Raw genomic sequence first — 23039 nt, forward strand, 5'->3', positions numbered from 1 at the left:
GCTGCTGCACACATCACACCCAGCTTCCAGGCTTCTCCCAGTTCTCTCACCTTGCCAGTAATTCCAGTAGACAAAGGCGCCATAGTACCAGCAACACCTTTGATAGGAAAGGAAACCGAAGCACAGAGAATGGCTTGTTCGTTTGAGATGGGTCGCTCTGTGTAGTCCCTGCTGTTGTGGAGCTCACTATGCAGATCAGGCTGGCCTCGAACTCACAGAAATCCTCCTGCCTCTGTCTCCCCAGTGCTGGGATTAAAAGCATGTTATACCCCACAACCAGAGAGGTCTGAGCGCAGTTAGCATTGAGTTGCTAGGATTCTACTCCTCCCCACAGGCCTGGGACATTTGTTCCCCAGTCAAGGATAAAGGAAGGACAACCCTAGGTCAACATTCATGGCTTCTGATCTTGAATAGTCTTTCTCCTTCTCTCATCTTCACACTTGTTCCTGTTTGTTTCTGTTCTAAGCAACAGGGACTTTGCCAAGCCTGACCACTGGGCTTTTGAAAGGGCCTGGGAGACCTTAGTTACTGATGAGACAGAAGCACTCCTGGGTCCCTGGCCACCATTCCTACAGTCCCTATTGGTGTCTCTCTTGGACACTTGCGCCATCCTCAGCCCCCAGCCAACAGCCCTAGAGCCAGGCTGGAGAGGGAGGTCTACTCTGTTGGTTTCATGGCGGCCTGGGCCCCACACTGGAAAGAAAGGAGTTAAAGCCAGGTCCCAGGATCACAGGGACCGGGAAGTTCCGGTGGCCCAAGCAGGAGTGGTCAGGGAGACCCGTTGTGATAATAGTTTGGGACAGAAATGGAGGCAGTGTCAGCCGTGCCAACCTGCGCTTCAGCGCTTAGCACTCACTGGTAAACGCCCCCCACCTCCACCCCAGCCTCAAGGCCTATTTCCCCTTGGTCCCCTGCAGGCTGCCCTCATGCTAGGCTAATCGGAGGATAGCGATCAAGCCCCTCTGAGATCGGGAAGACAACTGGACTCGGCCGCTCCGCCATTGTCTGCGCGCAACCCGCGGAGGGGCTCGAGGGGCGGAGCCGCGGCACGGGGCGGGAGCGAGGGAGGGGCGGGGAGGTGTGGGGGGGGAGATGCTGAGCCTTCAGGGGCGGAGGCGGCGGCGACGGCCGCAGAGACGAGAGCGCGAGCCGGGAGGGCGGCAAGGCGGCGAGCGTGCAGCTCCAGGTTCGGCTGGGCTACTGCACCCGGTGCTGGCTGCGCGACGCCGCGCTGCTTTCGGCTCGGACGGCCTTTCCCATGCGCTGAGAGCGTCCGGCTGGGCCGGACGGGCGGCCGGACGGGAGGATCCTCTCCATGGTCCAGAAGGGCGGCATGTCCCGGGGCCCTTACCCACCTTCCCAGGAGATTCCCATGGAGGTCTTCGACCCTAGCCCACAGGTGAGGGGAGGTGTCGGGCTCGAGGGAAAGGGACCCGCTTCTGCGGAGCTTGGGGTTGGCTCAGGAAGCCCCGGGAAGGAAAGGGTTATATGCCCGGCGTGGGTGAAAGAGGGGGGTGTCTGCGCGACCCCCTATTCTCAAGGTTTAATGATCGATGGACTATTGGTCCGAGCTGGGCTGCGGTCCTGCGGAGAGGAGAGGGGGTGGGTGGGATGCCTGTCAGTCTTGCCTCCAGGTCTCCCCCGCGTCCAGAGGTCCCTGCTGCTGGGGTACAGGCTCCAGCGGGCTGACAGCGGGGTTGCTGGTGGGGGGCGGGGGAAATCCAGGCCTTGAGAAGAGGAGTTGGAGGGAGGCTGAAGAGCGAATCAGGCGAGGGGGGCGACGCAGAGCACGTTTGGGGGTGCTAGCGGGTGTGGGTGGGGTGGGGGTAGGACTGGGAGACGGCAGAGACGATGGTCAGAGGGCGTTGCCAACAGGCCTTCGAAGGCTCAGCCGCTGGCTTTCGAAGGTGGGGAAGGGATCGGCCCTGGAAGGCCCTCCCCTAGTCACCTGGTCTCCATCCCTCTCTTGGATGTTTCCCTCCCCCCCCCCCCCACACCCACATTGACTTACCCCTCCCCCCACCTTAAGGGGTGGGAGCCTCCAAAGTTTGGAAAGTTGGATGGGTGCCAGCTCACTGTCTTTGGAGGGGAGGAAGCTATTTTACCTGGGGGAGTGTCTCTGCCTGCTGCATTCTCACTTTTTCTGTACCCCTGGATTACCCTCAGGTAGGGGCATTCCTGGGCATAGAAACTCCCCAAAGAATGATCAGCAGGGTTTGTGGTGGCCATGCCAGGGGATTTCTCTCGGACTCGTCCTTCTCCAAGGATAGCATTAACTATTGTATTGCTGTGACCAGTCTGGAGCAACTGTGAGCCCCATGATGTGGTTATGGGTGTGTATGGGGTGGGGGTGGGGGTCAAGCCAGGCCTAAAAATACCTCCCTTCTCACCCCAGGCCCCTTGGAGCCTGGGAGGCAGCTGACTGATGCCTTCCTTTCAGCTGTCCCCTGTCCCTCTGAAGGCCACTCCCTTTGCTCAGCTGGGTCGTCGTAGTGATGTGAAAGAGAGAGTCTGAGGTTCTGGGCAGGGTCCTCTTAGGTTTGTAGGGAACCTCCAGCTAGTTTAGCTGTATGTTCAGTTTGAAAGAAGAAGGAAAGAGGATCATGGAAGACTCCTGTTATTTGTGTGTACGTTGTGTGTGTGTTGTGTGTGTTAGGGTCTTATGTAGTTCAGGCTGGCCTTGAACTCCTGATCCTCCTACCTCTACTTTGGAAGTGTGGTGATTATTATGCCTGGCTATCCAGCCTCCTTGTTACTAGGTCTCAGGAGCCAGAGCCCGCAGTGTGGTTGAGGCTCCTCTAGGTTCTTTGGTCAAAGAAAGTCTGGGATAGAGCCTGGGGGTAGGGGCTCTTGGGCTTTCTGCCCATTCTGTACTGGGCAAGGGCCAAGTGTGTGTGTGTGTGTGTGTGTGTGTGTGTGTGTGTGTGTGTGTGTAAAAGAGGTGGGGGGAGAACGAGAGAGAGCAAAGAAGCAGCTCTCTTGTAGCAAACAGAGAAATTGAAGCCTTGGCCCATACCTTTGGCATCTGAGAGATGAGGCTGAACCCCCACCCCAGTTAAGAGTGTAGTAAGATCAACTGATTAGCCATTTTACCTGGGACCAGCAGGACTATGTCCTAGTTTTATCTTGGGGTGGGGCCAAAAGTGCCTTTAGATTGATGGAGCAGGGTTAGCACCCTGCAGAAGGGCATGGGTGGGATAGGATGGATCCTACCTTGGGAGGAATGTAAGCCCTGATTATGAGGAGAGCGGCTGAGAGAAGGTCCTGGGAAGCTGCAGGGAGAGTGGGAAGATGCTACTCCCAAGGCACCAGGCCACAGGTTGGATGTTTACTTTCCAGACATGGTTGTGTGCCTCCTCCCTCTTTTCCTTCCCCAGAATGAGGCTTTGGGTTCTTGAGAGCTGAGTGAGTGCCTTACCCTTCCTACTCTGGAAAACAGAAAGCACAAGAGTTGGGCTCAGGGGAAAAACCAAGCCTGGCCCTGGGATGCTTTCCCTCCTCTCTCCCTCCTCTCTCCGGGGGCACAGCATATCTGCCGCCTCAGCTCCAAATGAAGGGGAGAAGACATCCCCCTCTCTTCCTCCGCCCCCCAGCACTGCAGGCAGCCTCTCCCTTCCCCCTGAGGCTGTTGCAGCCTGCCCAGCATCTTAATTAGCTTTGCTGCCTAATGAACCTGCCATTCTGCAGGCCCTCTGCTTCCCAGCCTTCGGCTTGATTTGGGGATCCCTGTGTGTGCATCCTGGGTGCTCATGCACAGTTCCTCATGGTGGTTGTTGTCTGGGCACTGTCAGTAGGATGGAAGACCCTCTTTCCTTTCAGGCTGGCCATCTCTAGAAGGAGAAGCTGGGAGAGGGGTGAGGCAGAGCAGAGAGTGCTGGGGCTAGCTGTAGTACCAGCCCTGGGGGAGGTGAACTGGGAAAGGTCTTTCTGATTTCCCTCTTGTTCCTTCCCCACCTCTCCAGGGCAAATACAGCAAGAGGAAAGGGCGGTTCAAAAGATCAGATGGGAGTACATCCTCGGATACAACATCCAACAGCTTCGTCCGCCAGGTAACAGGGGATGGTGGCTTGGAAGGGAGATGCAGCTGGTTGGTGCAGGCTGGCCTGTGACTTTCTCCAGGCACTCTTTCTCATACCAGTTGTCACCTGCCCGGAACCACCACAACACTCTGACACCCCGTGACCTCTCCTGGATGTGCTGTCAGCTGCACCCACTGCCTCAGCCCCCGCCCCCGCCAGCCCCTCCTCCAGCCCCTGCTGCCTGCCTGCCTGCCTGCCTGCCTGCGTCATCTCATTCAGGGACAGCCTGGCCTGCCTCCTCCTGGCTTGCTTCGGGCTGTCACCCACTCCCCCTGCCGGCTGTCTGCTTCCACGTCCTCCCCCAGAATCTGTGACAGGGTGGGGCTGAGGCAGGTGCTTGGAAATAAGCTGAGCCACTGAGCCTTGGTTAGGTATGGGTCAGAAACACGTGCTCCCCACTTCCAAATATGACTCCTTAATATGCAGAGAGAGAGAGAGAGAGCAAGATATGGGAGAAGAGGTGTTTCACTCTAGAGAGCTCTAGCCTACAGCCCTAGCTGAAGTGGGTGCTGACAGTAGCTCCCTGGGCCCTCATACTGAGCTGGGAAAACTGCCACTTTCCTCCCTTCCTTCAACCCCAGGCCATCTAGACTGGGGAGAGGCAGTGAGGAGGCATGTGGTTGCTATGACTACTGAGCATCTCAACAAAGCCTGGTACCCAAAAAAGGTAGAGGGTCTTGGGATTAGACAAGGAAAGCAGTGTGTTAGGCAGAATATGAGAGGGTAGAGGACACCAGATAGGAGGACCCCTGGGGTGAGCCCCACTAGGGCCCCCCAGAGAGCTAGAGGAGGTGGTAGTAGGCAGAATCACCTCTGACTGGAGTGAGTACTTTCCTTTGGATTCTTCTATCTCTGGGTTTTGCACATGTGAACCCAGGCCTAGCTCCAGAGACTGAAGGCAGGTGGCCCGAGTGTGTCTGAAGCACACAGACAGTCCAGACGTCCTTCTGTAATCCTTCCTTCCGCCCCCTGCTCCCGAACGGGGCCAAGGCCAGGTCTAGACAGAATGATGATGTGTTTTTATTGTTACTCATGGCAGGAAGAGCCTTCAGTTTCCCTTTGCCAGCCAAGGGCATCAGACCCTCACAGCCTCCCGTTCTTCTTCCTCTTAGCTCCCCAAATCCTACCCCCGGTAGGTGGCGGGAGTGGGGGGCAGACCTTGCCACATCTCTGAGCTAAATATACTCTAGCAGTTTGCACATGTAGCAACTCTGCTTGTAACCTGAGCTCCTGGGGGAACGGGCTGTGTGGGCCACCCCTAGGCCAGCAGGGCCGGGCACTGAGGGCGCCGGGATGGAGGTGCCTAGCCGGACCCTGGTAGTGGTGAGCTGGGGATGGGGCAGGTGGTGGGTGGGTGGAACAACCCCTCAAATTGCTGTGGAGGGCCTTTCTCTAGCCCATCTTCTTGCTTCCTGACTTTCCTATCTCCCATTTCTCTCTCTCTCTCTCTCCTTCTGTGTGTGTGTGTGTATGCAAGTCTGTTGGGGTCAGTGGGTGCCTCTCTGCCTGTCTACTTCTGCTTATCTCCCTGTCTATCTGGCCATCTGTATTCTTGTTTTGGATGACTGTGTAACAGGAGAGAATGAGGTCTTTTGCTTCTCACTCCCCAGGCTTTGTGTCTCTTTCCAAATCCCTCACCCAACCCTGCTCCAGTGAATTCCCCATTCTCAGGTTTTTCCCTAGAAAGGTAATGCCAGTACCAACTGACAGCCAGGGGTGCTTGGGGAGAGGTAGGTCTTGGCCTTTTCTCTCCATGCCAAACTAATGGACAGTCCCAGCCGAGTGACTCTTTCCTGCCCTCAGGAGATCCTTCATGTCCCTGTAATCCCAGTCTTCCCCATATTCCCTCCCAGACTTGTCTGCCACCACCCTAGAAGTCACAACAAATCCCGCATCCTGTTCTCTGCCATCCTTTATCTCCCCACTGTTGGGGCCATAGACCTCGGGGTTGCCCTTGGTGACTCGATTGTCCACACCCGGTACATACATGGAGTACATCTTTCAAGCACACTTTTTATATTCCCAAATACACACACATGTCTGCACATTCATGACCAGTGCCTGTACAGGTTCCATGTTTCCCATACATATAGACGTGTCTCTCTACTAGAGTCCTTTGCACTCTGGGGTGGTGACTGTGGTCCAAGCTGACTTCCTGGCACACCCAGTCTTCTCAACCTAACTTTACCCTGGCATGCTAGGGGCAAAGGCTATCCCATGTTCTGCCCTTCACTTGCATCTCCTGTCTGCACTGCCCTGAAAATCATAGGAGAGCCTGGGGTTGTCTCTGAGTGGCTCTATTCAGAAATTCCCAGCTGGAGGGGTAGGGGAAGTTAAGTATCTTGCTCCCCTGATCCTTAAGCAATATTTTTGGTGGCCCTGTCTTTCCAACAGGCCACCCACAGGCAACGGTGAGGATTCAGGTCTAAAAAGGTGACTACAGTCCCTGGAAAGGGTGGCATTGAGCTTCTGCTGTGCCTTCTCTCTCAGCCATTCAGGGGGCAGAGCTAGGAAGGAGGAGCCAGGAGCTAGCTTCATCTCCTGGCACTCCTCCCTTGGGCTGTGCCCTATCGGGTTCCCACCCCCTCCCAAGCCCCAAACAGCTGTCATTAGACCTGCCTTAACCCCCTAGCTTGCTGTTGTCACCTTTCCTGGGGTCACACTCATTCCAAAGGCCTGCAGACCTTGATCCCTGTACCCTTCTCCCTAACAATACCTCTTTCTAGGCCTTGTTGCATTGTGCTGGACTGAAGGGGCTTCGGGGCTTTAAGATGGGTAGCACCTCCATGCCTTTCCAAGAGCCAGAAGCTGCCCTGAGCTGGCCCCTTCTGCTTTCAGGGCTCAGCAGAGTCCTATACAAGCCGCCCATCAGACTCTGATGTATCTCTGGAGGAGGACCGGGAAGCCTTAAGGAAGGAGGCAGAGCGCCAAGCTTTAGCCCAGCTCGAGAAAGCCAAGGTGAGACAGATGAAGAGAAGGGAGCTTTGTCCTCACTCCTCTCCTCTCCCATCCCAAGAGAGCCTGGACAGACCCAGTGTCAAGTTCTGGACCAGTTACCTGCAGAGGTCTGTATCAGACCTCATGGTGTCTTTCCCCTGTGAAGAAAGTACAGACTGTGAGAGCCTCCTCCTCAGACAGGAAAGTGTCTGCTGCTATTCCACACAGCTGGATAAGTGAGGGAACTGTTTCTGTCTGGGCTAGGGATGTAGCTCAATGGTAGAGTGCTTGCTTAGCTTGTACAAGGTCCTAGGTTCAATCCTCAATACCAGAAAACAAACCTGTTTTCTAGCATCAAACATACTGGGTTGGAATTCCAGCCTTGGTGGTTGTTTGTTCTGGACAGGAGGGTCTCCCTAGGTGGTCCATACTTGCCTTGAACTTCTGATGTTTCTGTTTCAGGCTTCAGAATACACCTAGTCCTGATTCCCCTGCCAACACACACACCTACACACTCATACCTACACACATACCTACACACTTTTACCTACCTACACAAACACCTATACATTTGTACCTACCTACACACCTATCTACACACTCATACCTACACACACACACACACACACACACACGAGATTGAACCTAAGGCCTTATTCATTCCAGGTGAGTTCTCTACCGCTGAGCTATATCCCCAGCCCTTTTTTTGGGAGGGTTTTTACAGTTTTAAAATCACCATTTTTTTTGTGGGGGCATCCAACCATGCCGTGCTGAACGTGCAGAAGTCAAAGGACAACTTGGGGGCAGTTATCTACACCAAGGAACCCAACTCAGGTGTGAGGCTTTGATGTTTGAAACAGGGTCTTATTCCGTAGCCCAGGATGTCCCAGAATTTATAGCAGTCCTCCTTCCTCAGCCTCCCAAGAGGAGGAATTACAGACTGAGCCACCACACATGGCTGATGGTAGCTCTGTGTATGGGTGTACATGTGTTTGTAGTGTGTGCATGTGTGTGCACTAGTATGTACAGGTGCACTCACCCATGTTTGCTATAGCAGAGACCAGAGGTCATTGTCACACAGCTTTCTCAATTGTTCCTCACTGAACCTGAAGCTTGCCATTTTGACTAGACTAGCCAATGAACCTTCTTGGGATTCACTTGCTCTGCTCCTGAAACCACAGTGCTGGGGTTCCAGATGTGAACTGATGTTTCTGGCCTTTACATGAGTGCTGGGATGTTTGTCCAGGGGTGGGACACTGCCACCCCAGGAAAGAATGCTAGTCAGAAGTTTCAGGGCTGGTCTCTGATATGCCCCCCCACACAGGGTATAAGCAATTTACCTACTGAGCCATCTCACAGCCATGATGCTGACTTTTTGCCACCTTTCCATGACACAATAATGTAGACAAAACATTGTATCTGATGCTCTTGGAAGTACCACCAATGTTAAATATCAAATTCTAGGTTCTTTTAAAAGATTGCTTTATTTATTTGTTTTGGATCAGAGTCTCATTATATAGCTTTGGCTGACCTGGAACTCACTATATAGACCAGGCTGGCCTCAAACTCATAGAGAACCCTCTGTCTCTGCTGCCCAAGTGTACCGCCATATCAAGCATTAATATTTATTTGTTTTTAGCCAGGCAGTGGTGGCGCACACCTTTAATCCCAGCACTCAGGAGGAAGGGGCAGGTGAATCTCTGAGTTTGAGGCCAGTTTGGTCTACAAAGCAAATTCCAGGACAGGCTCCAAAGCTATACAGAGAAACCCTGTCTTGAACCATCTCCCCCCCCCCCCAATTATTTATTTTTACTTCTGCATATGTCTGTATCCCAATCAAGTGCAGATGCTCGCAAAAGCCAGATGAAGGCATCAGACCCTTGGAGCTGGAGTTACATTCAATTGTGAGCCACCTGCTGTAGGTGCTGGGAAACAACTCAGATCCTTTTTATCGCTGAGCCATCTCTCTGGCTCCTAAAGGCCTCGCTCTCCTTGGGCTGTCTGCTGTCATCTGTGTCTGTGGTGGTGAAGGTGGTTCTTCTATCAGTGTGTTTGAAATCTCTGATCATCACTGAGCTGAGAAATAGTATGAATATCACAGGCTGGTTAAAATGGATGAATGATCACCTTAGGTTTGATCAGAAGGCCAAAGCTCCAGAAGAATGAATGACGGTCTGGACTGGGGCTGTAGCCTAGTTGGTACAGTGCTCACCTATTATATGTGAGGCCCAGTCTCCAGCATCACTAAGAGCAGATTTGGTGGCAGGGGCCTGTAATCCCAGCACTTGGGAGGTAGAGGCCCCAGGACAGAAGTTCAAGGTCATCCCTAGTCTACGTGAAACCTTATCTAGAAAGAAAGGAAGGAAGGAGAAAAGATAGAAAGAAAAAGAAAGAAAGAAAAAATGGGGTGGGGCACTGCTAAAATTGCTCAGACAGTAAAAAGCTTTGCTGCAAGCCTGACCACAGTTCCTGGGACCCACAGAGAAAGGAGAGAATTGATTCCTGACCACATAGGTTCTATGACACGTGCACACTCATGCTCACAAACATATCTTTCCCTGTTTCTCTCCCTCTCTGTCGCTCTCTCACACACACAAATTTAGAAAAACTAAACTAAATCAAAAGTAAAACTAGCCTGGTGGTGATGGCGCACACCTTTAACCCCAGCAGAGGCAGGTGGGTCTCTGTGAGTTCAAGGCCACCCTGGTCCACAGAGAGAGCTCCAGCACAGGCCCCAAAGCTATACACAGAAACCCTGTTTTGAAAAACAAACAAACAAATAAATAAGTAAAACAAAAACTAGAAATAAGGTGAGGGTATAAGAGGGTCGGGCACTTGCCTTGCAGACAAAGCCTTGGTTTGATCCCCAGTCCTGCGAAATAAAATAATAACAACAAGCATCTTTAAAAACAGTTATGAGTTTAAAAACAAGTTGTGGAAAACTTGTTTTCGAGGCGTAGTCTTTTCCTGTAATCTAGGCTGTGCTGAAAAGACTGATCTAAACTCAGAGGCATCCTCCTGCTTCAGCCTCCTAAGTGCTTGATTACAGCCATGAGCCCTGGCATCTCGAAATAAATAAACAAAGTGGAGATAATAACAGTCCTCAGCGAGTGCATCGGGTTTGTGAAGAATCCAGGTGACCCAGTGAGACTGCTCGCACTGTGTGTCCGGCCACAGTGAACGGCAGCTCTGTGGTCCCGTTGTTTCCTCCAGTTGCCATTTCCCCAGGTCCCCTCCACCGCGACAGCGTTAGATTCCATTTTTTTTAATGATTTATTTGTCTTTTATTTTATGTGCATCGGTGTGAAGATGTCAGGTCCCCTGGAACTGGATTTTCAGACAGTTGTGAGCTGCCATGTGGGTGCTGGGAATTGAACCCGGGTCCTCTGGAAGAGCAGTCAGTCTCTTAACCGCTGAGCCATTTCTCCAGCCCCGAGATTCCATTTTTAAAGACTTTAGAATTTCCCGTATAGTTGCGTATCTGTGCTGCATGTGGAGGTCAGGAGCCAACTTGTGGGAGATGGGTCTCTCCTTCCACCATATTAGTCCTGGGGATCGAACTCAGGTGTCTGTCAAACTTGGTGGTGGGATCCTTTACCTGCTGAGCATCTCTCCAACCCTGAATCCCACTTTTTCTCTCTTTTCTTTTTACTCAGCTAGTGTGTGTGCTCATGTTTGTGTTTGCACATGATGCTGTGTGCGTGGATGTGCACGTTGCAGCACACGTGTGGAGGGCAGAAGACACCTTTGTAAAGTCTGTTCTCTCCTCCACCCCTACTTATGTTCTGGGGATCAAACTCAGATTGCCAGGCTTGTACAATAAATGTCATTACCTGATGAGCCTTCTCTGCAGTGCCCCCCCACCCCGCCTTTTTATTGAAAAAGTTACAGAAAACCACACAATCCATTCAGCATACATTTTAATGAATAATTTACAATACAAACAGCCACAGTCATTCTCCCAGTCAAGCAAGGTGCTGCTTGGCTTCAGCCTTCTGCTTTCGTCCACCTCATGTGTCTCTTCTAGACCAAACCAGTGGCTTTTGCTGTCCGGACAAATGTTGGCTACAATCCGTCTCCGGGGGATGAGGTGCCTGTGCAGGGAGTGGCCATCACCTTTGAGCCCAAGGACTTCCTGCACATCAAGGAGGTGGGCCAAACACTTGGCACCTGGAGGGAGGTGGGGATGGGGTAGGGATGTCAGGGAAGTCTAGTGGGGGAAAAGCTGCTGAACAGAGCCGAGCCGAGCTGGGCTGAGTCTGCTGTGCACTTCAGGCAAATCCCCCTCACCTCGCTGAGTCCCTGAGTTTTCATTGGTTAGTTGTTGGCAGTGCCTAGGTCACAAAGATGTTGAGCAGTCTGTTGAGCCCTGAGATGGAGTGGTGCATGTAGGTGTCTGCTCTCACTCCTCCTGCAGTCTCCTGCAGTCTGGGGGACTCCTTCTTCCCTCCTCTCTAGCAGATGGTGGTCCATGCTCAGAGAGGGTCCTGGTCTTGGCATTGTCTTGGAAATTGGGAGGCTTTCATCAGAGGCTGAAGTCAGGGGTGACGGTGGTTTGAAGGAACCATCTACTGGCAGGGCTGGCCACCTGGAGGTCCCTCTGGAGGGTGGCTAAGCTTCCCACCTCGTCTCCCCCTTGGTCTCTTGCTCACAGAAATACAATAATGACTGGTGGATTGGACGGCTGGTGAAGGAAGGCTGTGAGGTTGGCTTCATCCCCAGCCCTGTCAAACTGGACAGCCTTCGCCTACTACAGGAACAGACCTTGCGCCAGAACCGCCTCAGCTCCAGGTGTCTGCCTGGGGGTGGGGCATTGCTATCTTTGGAGAGGCCAGCAGCGAGTCCGCAGGGCATGGAGCTGCCGTAGCCTTAAGGGAGAGGAGGGTTGGAGAAGGACCAGGCATGCGCCCCGCGTCAGAACTAAAGTCCTGCAGCCCCACGCCCACCCGTGCTCACCAGCTCCTTTGCTTCCCTGCCCACACAGCAAGTCAGGTGACAACTCCAGTTCCAGTCTGGGAGACGTGGTGACTGGCACCCGCCGCCCCACGCCCCCTGCCAGTGGTAAGAGCTGCCTGCAACCCAGGGGAGGGAGAGTTTTTCCTGGGTGGGGTGGTCTCTCCAGAGGGGTGGCCCCTCCTCCCTGCAATAGGAGGTACCCCAATTCTGAGTCCCCCATACACATACAGTGGAACCTCTCCATCAAGGATAGGATATCCTACAAGCTGAGCCTGTTGTGTCTCTCCTGTCCCCTCTCTGTGGTAGCTCCATCTCTCTGCCTCCCCCCCCCCGCCCTCCATCCCCCCCCATCCGTTCTCCGAGCTCCATTCCATTCACCTCTTCTTTCTTTCTCCCCCGTCCCATCCTTGTGTCCTGCACTGTATCTTCACGCTCATCTTACTCCTCCCTCCACCTCCTTCCCGACTGGTGCAGGTAATGAAATGACTAACTTAGCCTTTGAGCTAGAGGCCCTAGAGTTAGAGGATGAGGAGGCAGAGCTAGGGGAGCAGAGTGGCTCCGCCAAGACTAGCGTGAGCAGTGTCACCACGCCGCCACCCCACGGCAAGCGCATCCCCTTCTTTAAGAAGGTAATTCTGTCTGATTTCTTGTGAGGGGAGTCAGAACCCAACTCTTGGCAAAGAAGGGGGCTGGAATGGTCCAGTGTGGTCCAGCCTTTACTTCAGGCGTCAGGGCTTTCTGCCTAGCTGGATGTAAAGGGGGTGGGACAGGGTGGGATGGGGCCATCCCTCTCTTTATAAAACCCCACTCCCAGGATTGTAAAGGATGGAATGATATTCATTAGCCCCTTTCCTGTTCTATGAGTGGATGTATGAGGTGGTCTACTGGATGCAGAGCAAGTCCTCAGGAATATACAGGAAGATAGCCAATGAAGCAGAGGGTGGACTCTCAATTAGGGGCTTCCATCTTTTCTAGCTCTTCCCAGAGCTAGGCTAGAAGGGCAGGAGACATGAGCCACTATTCTCAGTTCCACTGGATGGTTATCAGTCCTGCCTCCAGCCTCCAGGGCCACCTTTGGCTCCCCTTGGCCCCGGGGTCCCATCCCCTCTCTGGCTCTGTCTGTCACTAACACGCATGCCTGTTATTTTTCCTCGTCTACCCACTCTCTTGTCCCCTCTTCCTGTCCTGGCTCCGTCCTGGCCTTCTCCCCCTGCCTGGTGCCTTCCCCTCTCTCCTTCCCTTTCCCCTCCTGGCAATCTCTGGACCCAGCCAAGCAGAAGCAGAAGTCGGTGAGTATAACAGCTTTCTGTGTCTGTCCCACCCCGGGATGAGCTGGGGGACCTTCTAACACCCATTCCCACATCTTTCTCCCTTTACCTTCCCTCCTGGTCCTTCCCAGCCATTCCTCCCCATCCTGTGACACCCGCATCTGGGCTTTGGGGTCAAAGGGAGGAAAAGTTGCATGTGGGAGCCTAGAGACTTGGGGAGAGGGGCTGATGCCATCTCTACTCTGGGGTTTCCCTTCCCTGCTTCCCTCCTAGACAGAGCATGTGCCCCCCTATGACGTGGTGCCTTCCATGAGGCCCATCATCCTGGTGGGACCGTCGCTCAAGGGCTATGAGGTAGGAGCTCTAAAAGGCTGTGCACCAGATGGGCCCAGTCCTCAGAGTGCATAGAAAAATTTCCAGAGATCCCGTGTCCCCTTCCTTCAGATGGGCCCAGACCTCCAGAGTGCATAGAAAGATCTCCAGAGATCCCATGTCCCTAAAGCCCACATCCCGTCAGAGAAAACCCTTAGGGGGGCTGACCCTAGGGAAGGCCACTCAGGAGGGCCTAATCTCCAAGGGAAGCTCTTAAGAGCCTTCTCAGGGATGCCGTATATTAGACCAGTGGTGCTCAGGCTGCATTGGAGGCCCCAGGGGAGGATCCCACCTCCCTTAAAAAGGCCCCTACATCTCAAGAATTTTGAAAGAAGGTAGAAAGGGTGGGTGACCTCTTAGTGGGTTCAGAGCCTGACTTCTCTCTTCCCCTCCACCCCCATCCCACCTTCACAATGACAGGTGACAGACATGATGCAGAAGGCATTGTTTGACTTCCTGAAGCATCGGTTTGATGGCAGGTGAGACCCTGAGATTCCCAACATCCACTTGGGATGAACACGGTGCCTGGAGGGACTGCTCTGGGACACTTAGAGACAAGGGTGGCAGCAGGCCTGCAACCTGTGTGTGGACAGCATGTTTGTTCTTGTCCACCCAACCCCTGACTTCCTCCCTGCCTGGTCCTTCAGGATTTCCATCACTCGGGTAACGGCCGACATCTCCCTGGCCAAGCGCTCAGTCCTCAACAACCCCAGCAAACACATTATCATAGAACGCTCCAACACGCGCTCCAGTCTGGGTGAGCTGCCCTCCTACTCTCCCCCTCCCGGCCTGGCAGGGTGGGTGGGATGTCTTCCCCTCTTCACTGCCTCCTGGGGACGCCTTACGATTCTCTCCCCTGACTCCATGCGCCAGCTGAGGTACAGAGTGAGATTGAGAGGATCTTCGAGCTGGCCCGGACCTTGCAGCTGGTTGCCCTGGACGCTGACACCATCAACCACCCAGCCCAGCTCTCTAAAACTTCGCTGGCCCCCATCATTGTTTACATCAAGATCACATCTCCCAAGGTGGGTGCAGGAGACCGGTTCTAATGGTGGACACGGTCTACAAGGAATGTTCCGGAGTGGGGCTGCATGGCTTACTCTCCTGGTTCTGATAGGCTGACCATCTCCAACCCCACCCCACCCCAGCCTTAGTTCCCTTCTCTGTGAGATTCATGTGGCTGTTGGGACTACACAATCTAATATGGATGGGAAGTGGTCAAGAAAAGTGTCTGTGCCTTCTGTGTATTCGATACTATGCATTTTATTAGGGTTACACAGGTCAGTCTCATCTCCACTCTTTCGATCCATCATTGGGTCAGAAAAATGAAAGAATACGGTGTAGTTTGTTCCAGTGCCACCCAGTTATGTGGCCGTCGGAAAGTCATGTCAGGCCTGTTCTGCTGTAGCTGTGGTCATGTGAACTTTGATACTGAGGATATTGGCAGGGAGGCTGGTTTCATTTTCATCACGTTGTCCTCTGTGAGCTTTCTTCTTTCCTTTCTCCTTTAATTTTTTTCCTTTTAATCATGTATCCATATGTGGGTGTGTGCACATGAGTACAGATGCCCTGGCGGCCCGTGGCGTAGGCTTCTCTCTGGAGCTGGAGTCTCAGGTGGTTGTGGCTTGTCCCACAAGCCAGGAATCAATCAAGCCTGAGTCCTCTGCAAGTGCAGTGCATCATCTATTTTAAAATTTTTTATTTTATTTTTATTTTTCAAGACAGTTACTCTGAGTAGCCCTGGTTGTTCTATAACTAGCTCTGTAGACCAGGCTGTCCTTGAACTCACAGAGATCTGCCTGCCTCTGTGGTACTGGGCTCAAAGGCATGTGTGCCACCACTCAGCCATTCTCCAATCTTTTTGTTTTTCAAGACAGGGTCTCCCTATGTAGCTTGAACTTGCCTGCTCTGCTCCTGCCTACCAGGTACTGGGATTCAGACATGTGACATCACAGTGGCTCCATGAACTTCCCCTTTTAGATGCTAGTGGGGACGTGAGAAACATGGAAGAGGAATTTAGGTGAAGGTTTTGTTTTGATTTTGTTTTTTTTGAGGCAGGGTCTCTCTGTGCAGCTCTGGCTGTCCTGGAATTTGCTCTGTAGACCAGGCTGGCCTCAAACTCAGAGATCCACCTGCCTCTTCCTTCCCAGTGCTGGGATTAATTTTTAATGTAATTAATTAATTTTGAGGCAGGGTCACATGTAGCCTAGGCTGGCCTTGAATTTACAATCCTCCTGCCTCAGCCTCTCCAGGGCTGTGTTAGGGGTAGGTCACCATACCTGGCTCTCTGAAGCTCAGGGACTTCGAGGCCCATTGCACAATTCAGTTACTGATGGCAGCTGCAATAGTGACTGTCACCTTTGCGGTGTCTTGTGAGCTGGGAACCCTGTGCCATTTTGTTGACCTTTCTGAGTCCTCGGTCCCTAATGATACAACTGGCATGGTGGGATTTACATACTTGAGGACAGAGAGGTTGGAAAGATCAAATGAGGTGATGGACGCAAAACATTCCATGGCCTAGAATGTAACAGAGATTCCATTTCCTCTACTGGGGTTGTGGGCGTGGACTCCAAGTGCCTGGCATCACTGTGTTCTGACAAGTCTTCCACCATCTCTGTGCCCTAGTTTCCCTACCTTCTACCTAGTCACGCTTCAGTGATTATTATAAAAACTTGGTAAATGGATTGATTATGCAGAAAGCATGCTGCCTACCAAGGTACCATATTCTTCTGTTAGCTTTGTTTTCAGTTGTGAAACAGGATCTCATGTAGTCTGTTCTGGCCTCAAATTCACTGATCCGCTTGACTCTGTTTCCCAAGAGCTTAGAATCTCAGGCATATGCTGGCATGCACCACCATACTCTGGCTTTTTGTTTTGTTGTGTTGTGTTTTTGGTTTTTCGAGACAGTGTTTCTCTGTAGCTTTGGAGCCTGTCCTGGAACTAGCTCTTGTAGACCAGGCTGGCCTCGAACTCACAGAGATCTCCTCCTGCCTCTGCCTCACGAGTGCTGGGATTAAAGGCGTGCTCCACCACCGCCCAACTGTTGTGTTTGTTTGTTTTGAGATAGTGTCTCCTGTATCTCTGTGTCTCAAAGGATGATGCTGAACTTCTTGTATCGTGCAGGTGTGTGTGTGTGTGTGTGCGTGCTCGCACGCGAGCGTATGTGCAGGTGTGGGGGGGGCAGAGGACAACCTCCAGTGTCATTTTTTGAGACAGGGGCTGGTAGATGAGGTTGACTGACCTTGGGGATCCATTTGTCTCTGGTTCCCCAGCACTAGAATTATGAGCTCACACCTCCATACCCAGCCTTTTATGTTGGTTTGAACTCAGGTCTTGAGACTTGGGAGGTAAACACTTTACAGCTGAGCTACCAGCCTGCTCTTGAACTTGATCTGCCTGATTCCACCTCCTGCCTTCATTTCATTTCGGTTTTTTTTTTTTTTTTTCACTGCTAAGGATCAAACCCAAGGTCTTGTAAGTGCAAAGCAAGTGCTGTGCCAGCAGGCTATACCTCTAGTCTAATTCTATTTTATTTCAATTAATTAATCATTATTCTCATTTTCACTATGTGACCATGTCTGGCCGCAATCCCCAGACCCTACTGCATTTGATTCCAGAGTACTGGGATGACAGGCTCTGCCATTCTGCCCAGCTCCAATTTTATTTTGTTTTATTTTTGTTTTGTTTGAGATGGGGTTTCACACTATGCAGTCCTGACTGGCCTGGAACTCACTATGTAGATCAGGTTGGCTTTGAACTACAGAGATCCCCTTGCCTCTGCCTCTTGAGTGCTGGGACTAAAGGCATTCGCCACTACCGTGGCCTTTCAGTTTTATTTTTTAATAGATTGTAAGTTTGGTATGTATGGATTCAGGTCTCAGCACACACTTAACAAAAAAATCTTATGCCTTTATTCTGTTTGCTTCAGCATCATGTATTTCTTAATTGTCCCCATTCTCCCTCTTATGATACCATTTTCTGTAACCAGAAGGCTACCTAGGGTCACATTTTTTTTTTCCTAAACAGGGTTTCTCTGTGTAGCCCTGGCTGTCCTGGAACTTGCTGTGTAGACCAGGCTGAACTCAAACTCAGAGATCTGCCTGCCTCTGCCTCCCACATGCTGGGATTAAAGGCGTGTGCCACCTCTGCCTGGTGTAGGTAGTGTATTCTTTCTTTAGAATTTTATGACATTGACATTTGCAGTAGCATAGGTCAACCATGTTGTGCACCATTTCCCAGTTTGAATCTGATGTTTTTCCGTGGCTGGATTTAGTATTGGGAGGACTAAACTGATCACGTAAAGAAACACAGGAACAGCCAGGTAGAGTGTGGCATGTGCCAGCTACTCAAGAGACTAGGCAAGAGGCAGCCAATCCCTGGTACCCAGGACCTGTTGGATGTCAGCCTGGGTGATGCTGCAAGCCCTCATCTCAAAAAGAAACTCGGAACAGTGCTAGTATCCAACAAGGAGTTCCTCCATGATGGATGACGAGAGGGGGAGACTAGAGGGTGAGAAAGAAACCTGTAGACAAGGTGTGTGTGTGTGTGTGTGTGTGTGTGTGTGCGTGTGTATAAGAGAGTATGTGTGTATGTGATAGTGTGTATGAAAGTGAGTGTACGTGTATGTGTGTAAGTATGTGTATGTGTGTGAGCGAGTGAGTGTGTGTATGTGTGTATGAGAGAGTGTGTGTGTGAATGTGAGTGTGTATGTGAGTGTGTGTGTGTATGAGAGAGAGTGTGTGTGTGAGTGTGTGTGTTTGTGAGTGTGTGTGTGTCTGTGTGTCTTGCCTGTAGCCTTGAGCCTGAGCCTTGTGTGGTGGATATAGAGCTTGTGAGATCATTCTGGCAGAGGTGCTCAGGGCAGAGAATCATGGAACATTCCACCGATCTGACTCCAATTTCCCACTGGCTCCAACCAGAATCTGCCTTTTAGACTTGGTTCATTGCCTGTGTCCTAGCTCCCTCTCTTTTCCCGAACCAGGTACTGCAAAGGCTCATCAAATCCCGAGGGAAGTCTCAATCCAAACACCTCAATGTCCAAATAGCAGCCTCGGAGAAGCTGGCCCAGTGTCCTCCCGTGAGTGCTCAGACTGGGGGGTGGGATGGGGTGTGCATTTGGGTTCTCCTCTTTCCTTCAGCCTGCATGGAAGACAGCGCCTGGGATAGGTCTTTGGATTTAGACTGGTCCTTGGATAAAGAGGGTTGGCTGGTGGGCAAATGGCTCAAACACTCCTTAGTGCGGAGCCAAGCCGTGTTTTCCTCATTCCTAGAATTCGAGGGAGTTTGGGCTGAGATCTGCAGTTCTGTCCTTTGTAGGTCTGAGAGTCCTTTCCTTGCTCCACTCCAGAGGCCTTTTAACCTTGTCCTTCAACCCCTTGACTCCACCCACTGCACCCAGGCCACACCTTCAACCCTTGGTCACGCCCCCGCTCATCCCAGCCCCGCCCCTAACCCCACCTCCACAGGAAATGTTTGACATAATACTGGACGAGAACCAATTGGAAGATGCCTGCGAGCACCTGGCCGAGTACTTGGAAGCCTACTGGAAGGCCACACACCCGCCCAGCAGCACGCCACCCAATCCGCTGCTGAATCGCACCATGGCTACCGCAGCTCTGGCTGCCAGCCCTGCCCCCGTCTCCAACCTCCAGGTACAGGTGCTCACCTCGCTCAGGAGAAATCTCAGCTTCTGGGGCGGGCTGGAGACCTCACCGCAGGGAGGCGACGCGGTGGCCCAGCCGCAGGAGCACGCCATGTAGCCGGTGTCTCTCCGGTCTTCCCTCCCACCCTGGAGTGCAGGGAACATGGGGAAGGAAGGGAAGAGCTTTATTTTGTAAAAAACGTGGTGAGCGGCAGCCTCTGGTGTCTGTGGTTTTTGGTGGGACTGGGGACTGGCTGGTGCTGCCTCCCTGGAACTGGTCCCTTAGGACTGCATCTGCTGCCTGTTGGATCTGAGACCTGATGGGGACCTTTATAAGTCCAGGAACTAGAAAGAAAATCTGAGAAAGACCAATAGGCTTGTTTACTGGACTCGACACTCTTGTCTTTTTTGTTGTTGTTGGTTTTTGAAAATAGTTTCATTCTGGCAGTAGCTGGCCTGAAATTCCCAGTGTTCCAGACTTGAGGCAATCCTCCTGCTTCAGCCTCCTGGATGCTGGAATTACAAGCTAGCACTACAGCTCCCAGCACTTTAGATCTAACAGAGTGGGGGCTATCGAATCCAGAGAACTTGCCCCTCCCCAGCATCCCTCAATCCTGCAGCATCTATGTGCTAAGCTGTGCCTTCCACCGTTTCCCAGGGAACAGAGTCCAGGAAAGGCTCCCCTCCCACGGAGCCACAGCCCAGCTCTGAGCCCACACCATTAAGTGTATGGTCTGGATTAGAGCCAGAACACCATGAAGTCATTCCAGACTGCTGCATCTCAAGTGCGTTTTCAGCAACAGAGCCCACTTGTTCAGTGAAGCTGAGCCATCCTGGATCTACTCATGGCGAGCTGGGAGCCTGGCGGGCCTGGCCTCGCTTCCGTGCCTTGGGGACCTCAGAAGCACTTTGCTCTCCCCACTCCGCCATAGAGCAGCTCCAGGAAGCAGTTTGGAAACTGGTGCTGTAGTCTGTTTCCCATCACACTCTAACCAGGAAACCGTGGCCGCAGAGAGGGGATCATTTGCTTAGCCACACGAACACCACTGGTGACAGGGCATTGGGCTACCTCATAGTCTCCAGCTGTGGATGGGGAGATGGGGGTGGAGATGTGGATTCATTAGCAGTCTTCCAATAAGTTGCTCTGAGTCCACCATAGGGGACAGGGAAGGAATCCCATCAACCTTTGGAGACTCGTTTGTGTAAGGAATGGCAGAAGTGTGGGATTCTGGAAGCCTGTGACTGAGGTCTAGTGTGGGCAGAGGAAGCCGGGGGTCAGTGAGTTGGAGCTGAAATCTCAGTGTATTTAAAAAATTGGAAGATTGACTAACCCAAGTAACTGCTAATGAATGGCAATACTAATGAGCTGTTAATGGTGATTAACCCAGGAAAGCATTAATAACATGCTTTGAGGAACCGGTGACTAATTATTCAGGGCTCCTTAACCATGGTTACTAGGAGAGTTCATGATCAGATGAAGTTGGGTGCCCTCGTGCTGCTAGAGGAGCAGATGGTCTGAGCAAATGCCCTGTGGCCTGCCCTCAGGCTGAGCTCTAGAGCCAACCGCCCTGGTCCTGGGTGCCCCTCCCCTAGAGCCAGCGCCTCCGGGAGCCAGGCTGGTGTCTTGGCACCGTCACTAACCCGCCTTGCTTTGTTGTGTTTTTCTCATCCCTGCCTGTTCTGCATGGTGCGTGCCGTCTGTCTGCTAACCAGGGACCCTACCATGCTTCCGGGGACCAACCGCTGGACCGGGCCACTGGGGAGCACGCCAGCGTGCACGAGTACCCCGGGGAGCTGGGCCAGCCCCCGGGCCATTACCCCAGCAACCACCCACCTGGCCGGGCAGGCACCCTGCGGGCACTGTCCCGCCAAGACACGTTTGATGCTGACACCCCCGGCAGCCGAAACTCTGCCTACACGGAGCCGGGAGACTCGTGTGTGGACATGGAGACAGACCCCTCAGAGGGCCCAGGCCCTGGAGACCCTGCAGGGGGAGGCACACCACCAGCCCGGCAGGGTTCCTGGGAAGAAGAGGAAGACTATGAGGAGGAGATGACCGACAACCGGAACCGGGGCCAGAATAAGGCCCGCTACTGTGCGGAGGGTGGTGGGCCGGTTCTGGGGCGCAATAAGAATGAGCTGGAGGGTTGGGGACAAGGCGTCTACATCCGCTGAGAGGCAGGGGCAGCGTTGGGAGAGGAAAGGCTCTGAGCTCGGGGAAGGGAGAGAAGAGAGCGCACCACCCGAGATGTATCTTGCCTCTAGGGGGCTCTGTGTCCCTCATTTTCAGATGCCTTTGGTGGTTATCATCCCAACTCCTGGGAGGCCCTAGACCCCCAGCTGTAGGTCCTTCCCTAACTGCTGTGGGTGGATGGGGGAATACCTACTTTCCAAAGTGCCCCCTTTCCCCATTTTAGGGGGCTCTCTCCCTCCCAGAGAAAAGGTGCACTTCCTCAACTCTTTCTACTCGGGGCTGTAAGTGAAGGTCCTAAAAGGGGTGGGGGTGGGACTTCTTTTACCAACATAGGGGTACTTGGGAAAGGTTGGGTGCTTTTCCTGAAGAGAGAGGCCGCTGAATCTCCCCCAAACTCCAGACCCAGGTTCCCCCACCATGTCCATCCCATAACCTGGTTTCCTAGCAGCATTCTCTGGTGGGTGAGAGCCACAGCTTGGAAACCCATGTGGAGCTTGCCTTGAGGAGCAGGGCCCGGTGGAAGCTGACAGTCGTGCCCTCTGCCCTCCATGGTCATGGCGGGAGCCCAGGGCCTAGAACCTTGAGGAATGAGCAAATCAAGATGCTGCCCTCCCACCCCCATATCCCAGCCCTTGCCTCCCCCAGGAATGAGCTTTGTCTACAGCATCCCCTGCCTGCTGCCATCGGAAGAGAGGGGCCCTCTGCATCTGAGCCCCACATCTCCGTGCCACCTGGGTGTGGAGACCATGAATATTTTGGTCCACCTCATTCTAAACCAAAAAAACTGCTCCTTCACCCTGAGGCCCCAGGGGAGAGGCTCTGTGGGTTGGTGCCCAAGAGGCGACCATCTTCCAGGGGCTGCCTGAGAACATTGGGTCTCCCTAGGGGCCTTGGTTGCTGCTGCTTCTCTGTTATTTGCCTCTTGTGGTCCTGTCCTTTCCCAGCGTCCACTTTCCCTAAGAGGTCCTGGTAGCCCCTCTCCTTTGGGGTGCCACTTAGCCTCAGCATCTCTATAGTCCAGCAGCCCCACCCCTCCCCAGCACCACAGCTGGTCCAGAGAGAGCCGATTGTGCCAACGAGGACTGGGCCCTGCCCAGCTGCCCACCTCAGGGATGGGCACCTCACGCCTGTCTCGCCACCTGTGCCAATGTCGTCCCACCCCTCCACCTGGGGGCGGGGTGCAGCTTCCACTTACAGGTTAGAAGATACCACTGCCCAACCTTTCGCTCCCTGTCTTGTCCTGTGCCCTGTGCCGTCTGTCTGTCTACTTGTCTGTACTCCTCTAGGAGAGATATTTTGCCACATATAAAACCGCGGTCCTGTCCTTTGCGGCCACCTCCTGAGCCTGTTTCTTTGTTGCCACCACACGCCATCAGCCTTGCAGCCTCACTGGCTCTCGGTAGTGGGAGCTGAGGACCCGTGGGCCCGCGAAGGAGGAGCAGCAGGAAAGCCGTGCCCGGGATTGGGCCTAAAGAGAGCTAGTATTCGTTTTGCTGGTTCTGAATTGTCTGCAAGGGTCCTTGTTCAGCCAGAAGTTCACATTTTACCTGTTTCTTTCCATAGAGGGGGTGGGGGTGATGCTAATCGGTGTG

General features: G+C 53.0%; 1 protein-coding gene across 3 annotated transcripts; it reads left to right on the forward strand.

The window, feature by feature from the left end:
- Window positions 1–1116: 1116 nt before the first annotated feature.
- On the forward strand, window positions 1117–22782 carry Cacnb1 (calcium voltage-gated channel auxiliary subunit beta 1). 3 transcript variants are annotated; one of them, XM_048450843.3, is made up of 14 exons: window positions 1117–1399; window positions 3963–4049; window positions 6918–7037; window positions 11044–11166; window positions 11671–11807; window positions 12001–12077; window positions 12447–12601; window positions 13514–13594; window positions 14033–14091; window positions 14260–14369; window positions 14486–14637; window positions 18594–18689; window positions 19078–19263; window positions 20967–22782. In XM_048450843.3, the coding sequence occupies exons 1-14, from the start codon at window positions 1316–1318 to the stop codon at window positions 21426–21428; spliced, it is 1929 nt and encodes a 642-aa protein (XP_048306800.2). In that variant the 5' UTR covers window positions 1117–1315; the 3' UTR covers window positions 21429–22782. The 3 variants fall into 3 exon arrangements, with proteins under 3 accessions (XP_048306800.2, XP_048306801.2, XP_085551865.2); XM_048450844.3 differs by lacking the exon at window positions 12447–12601 and adding an exon at window positions 13242–13261 and having other exon boundaries at window positions 1118–1399; XM_085695739.2 differs by lacking the exons at window positions 1117–1399; window positions 3963–4049; window positions 6918–7037; window positions 11044–11166; window positions 12447–12601 and having other exon boundaries at window positions 11759–11807.
- The last annotated feature ends 257 nt before the right edge of the window (window positions 22783–23039 follow it).

The sequence above is a fragment of the Myodes glareolus genome, chromosome 9 (assembly GCF_982192425.1).
Source record: "Myodes glareolus chromosome 9, mMyoGla1.1, whole genome shotgun sequence".
Lineage (NCBI taxonomy): Eukaryota > Metazoa > Chordata > Mammalia > Rodentia > Cricetidae > Myodes > Myodes glareolus.

Bases quoted from the DNA above. Each gene is read 5' to 3' on its own strand.
- Cacnb1 (XM_048450843.3), top strand. From the start codon at position 1,316: ATGGTCCAGAAGGGCGGCATGTCCCGGGGCCCTTACCCACCTTCCCAG. The intron at 7,038-11,043 runs GTGAGACAGATG...TGTCTCTTCTAG, and splicing joins CCCAGCTCGAGAAAGCCAAG to ACCAAACCAGTGGCTTTTGC. The intron at 18,690-19,077 runs GTGAGTGCTCAG...CCACCTCCACAG, and splicing joins AGCTGGCCCAGTGTCCTCCC to GAAATGTTTGACATAATACT.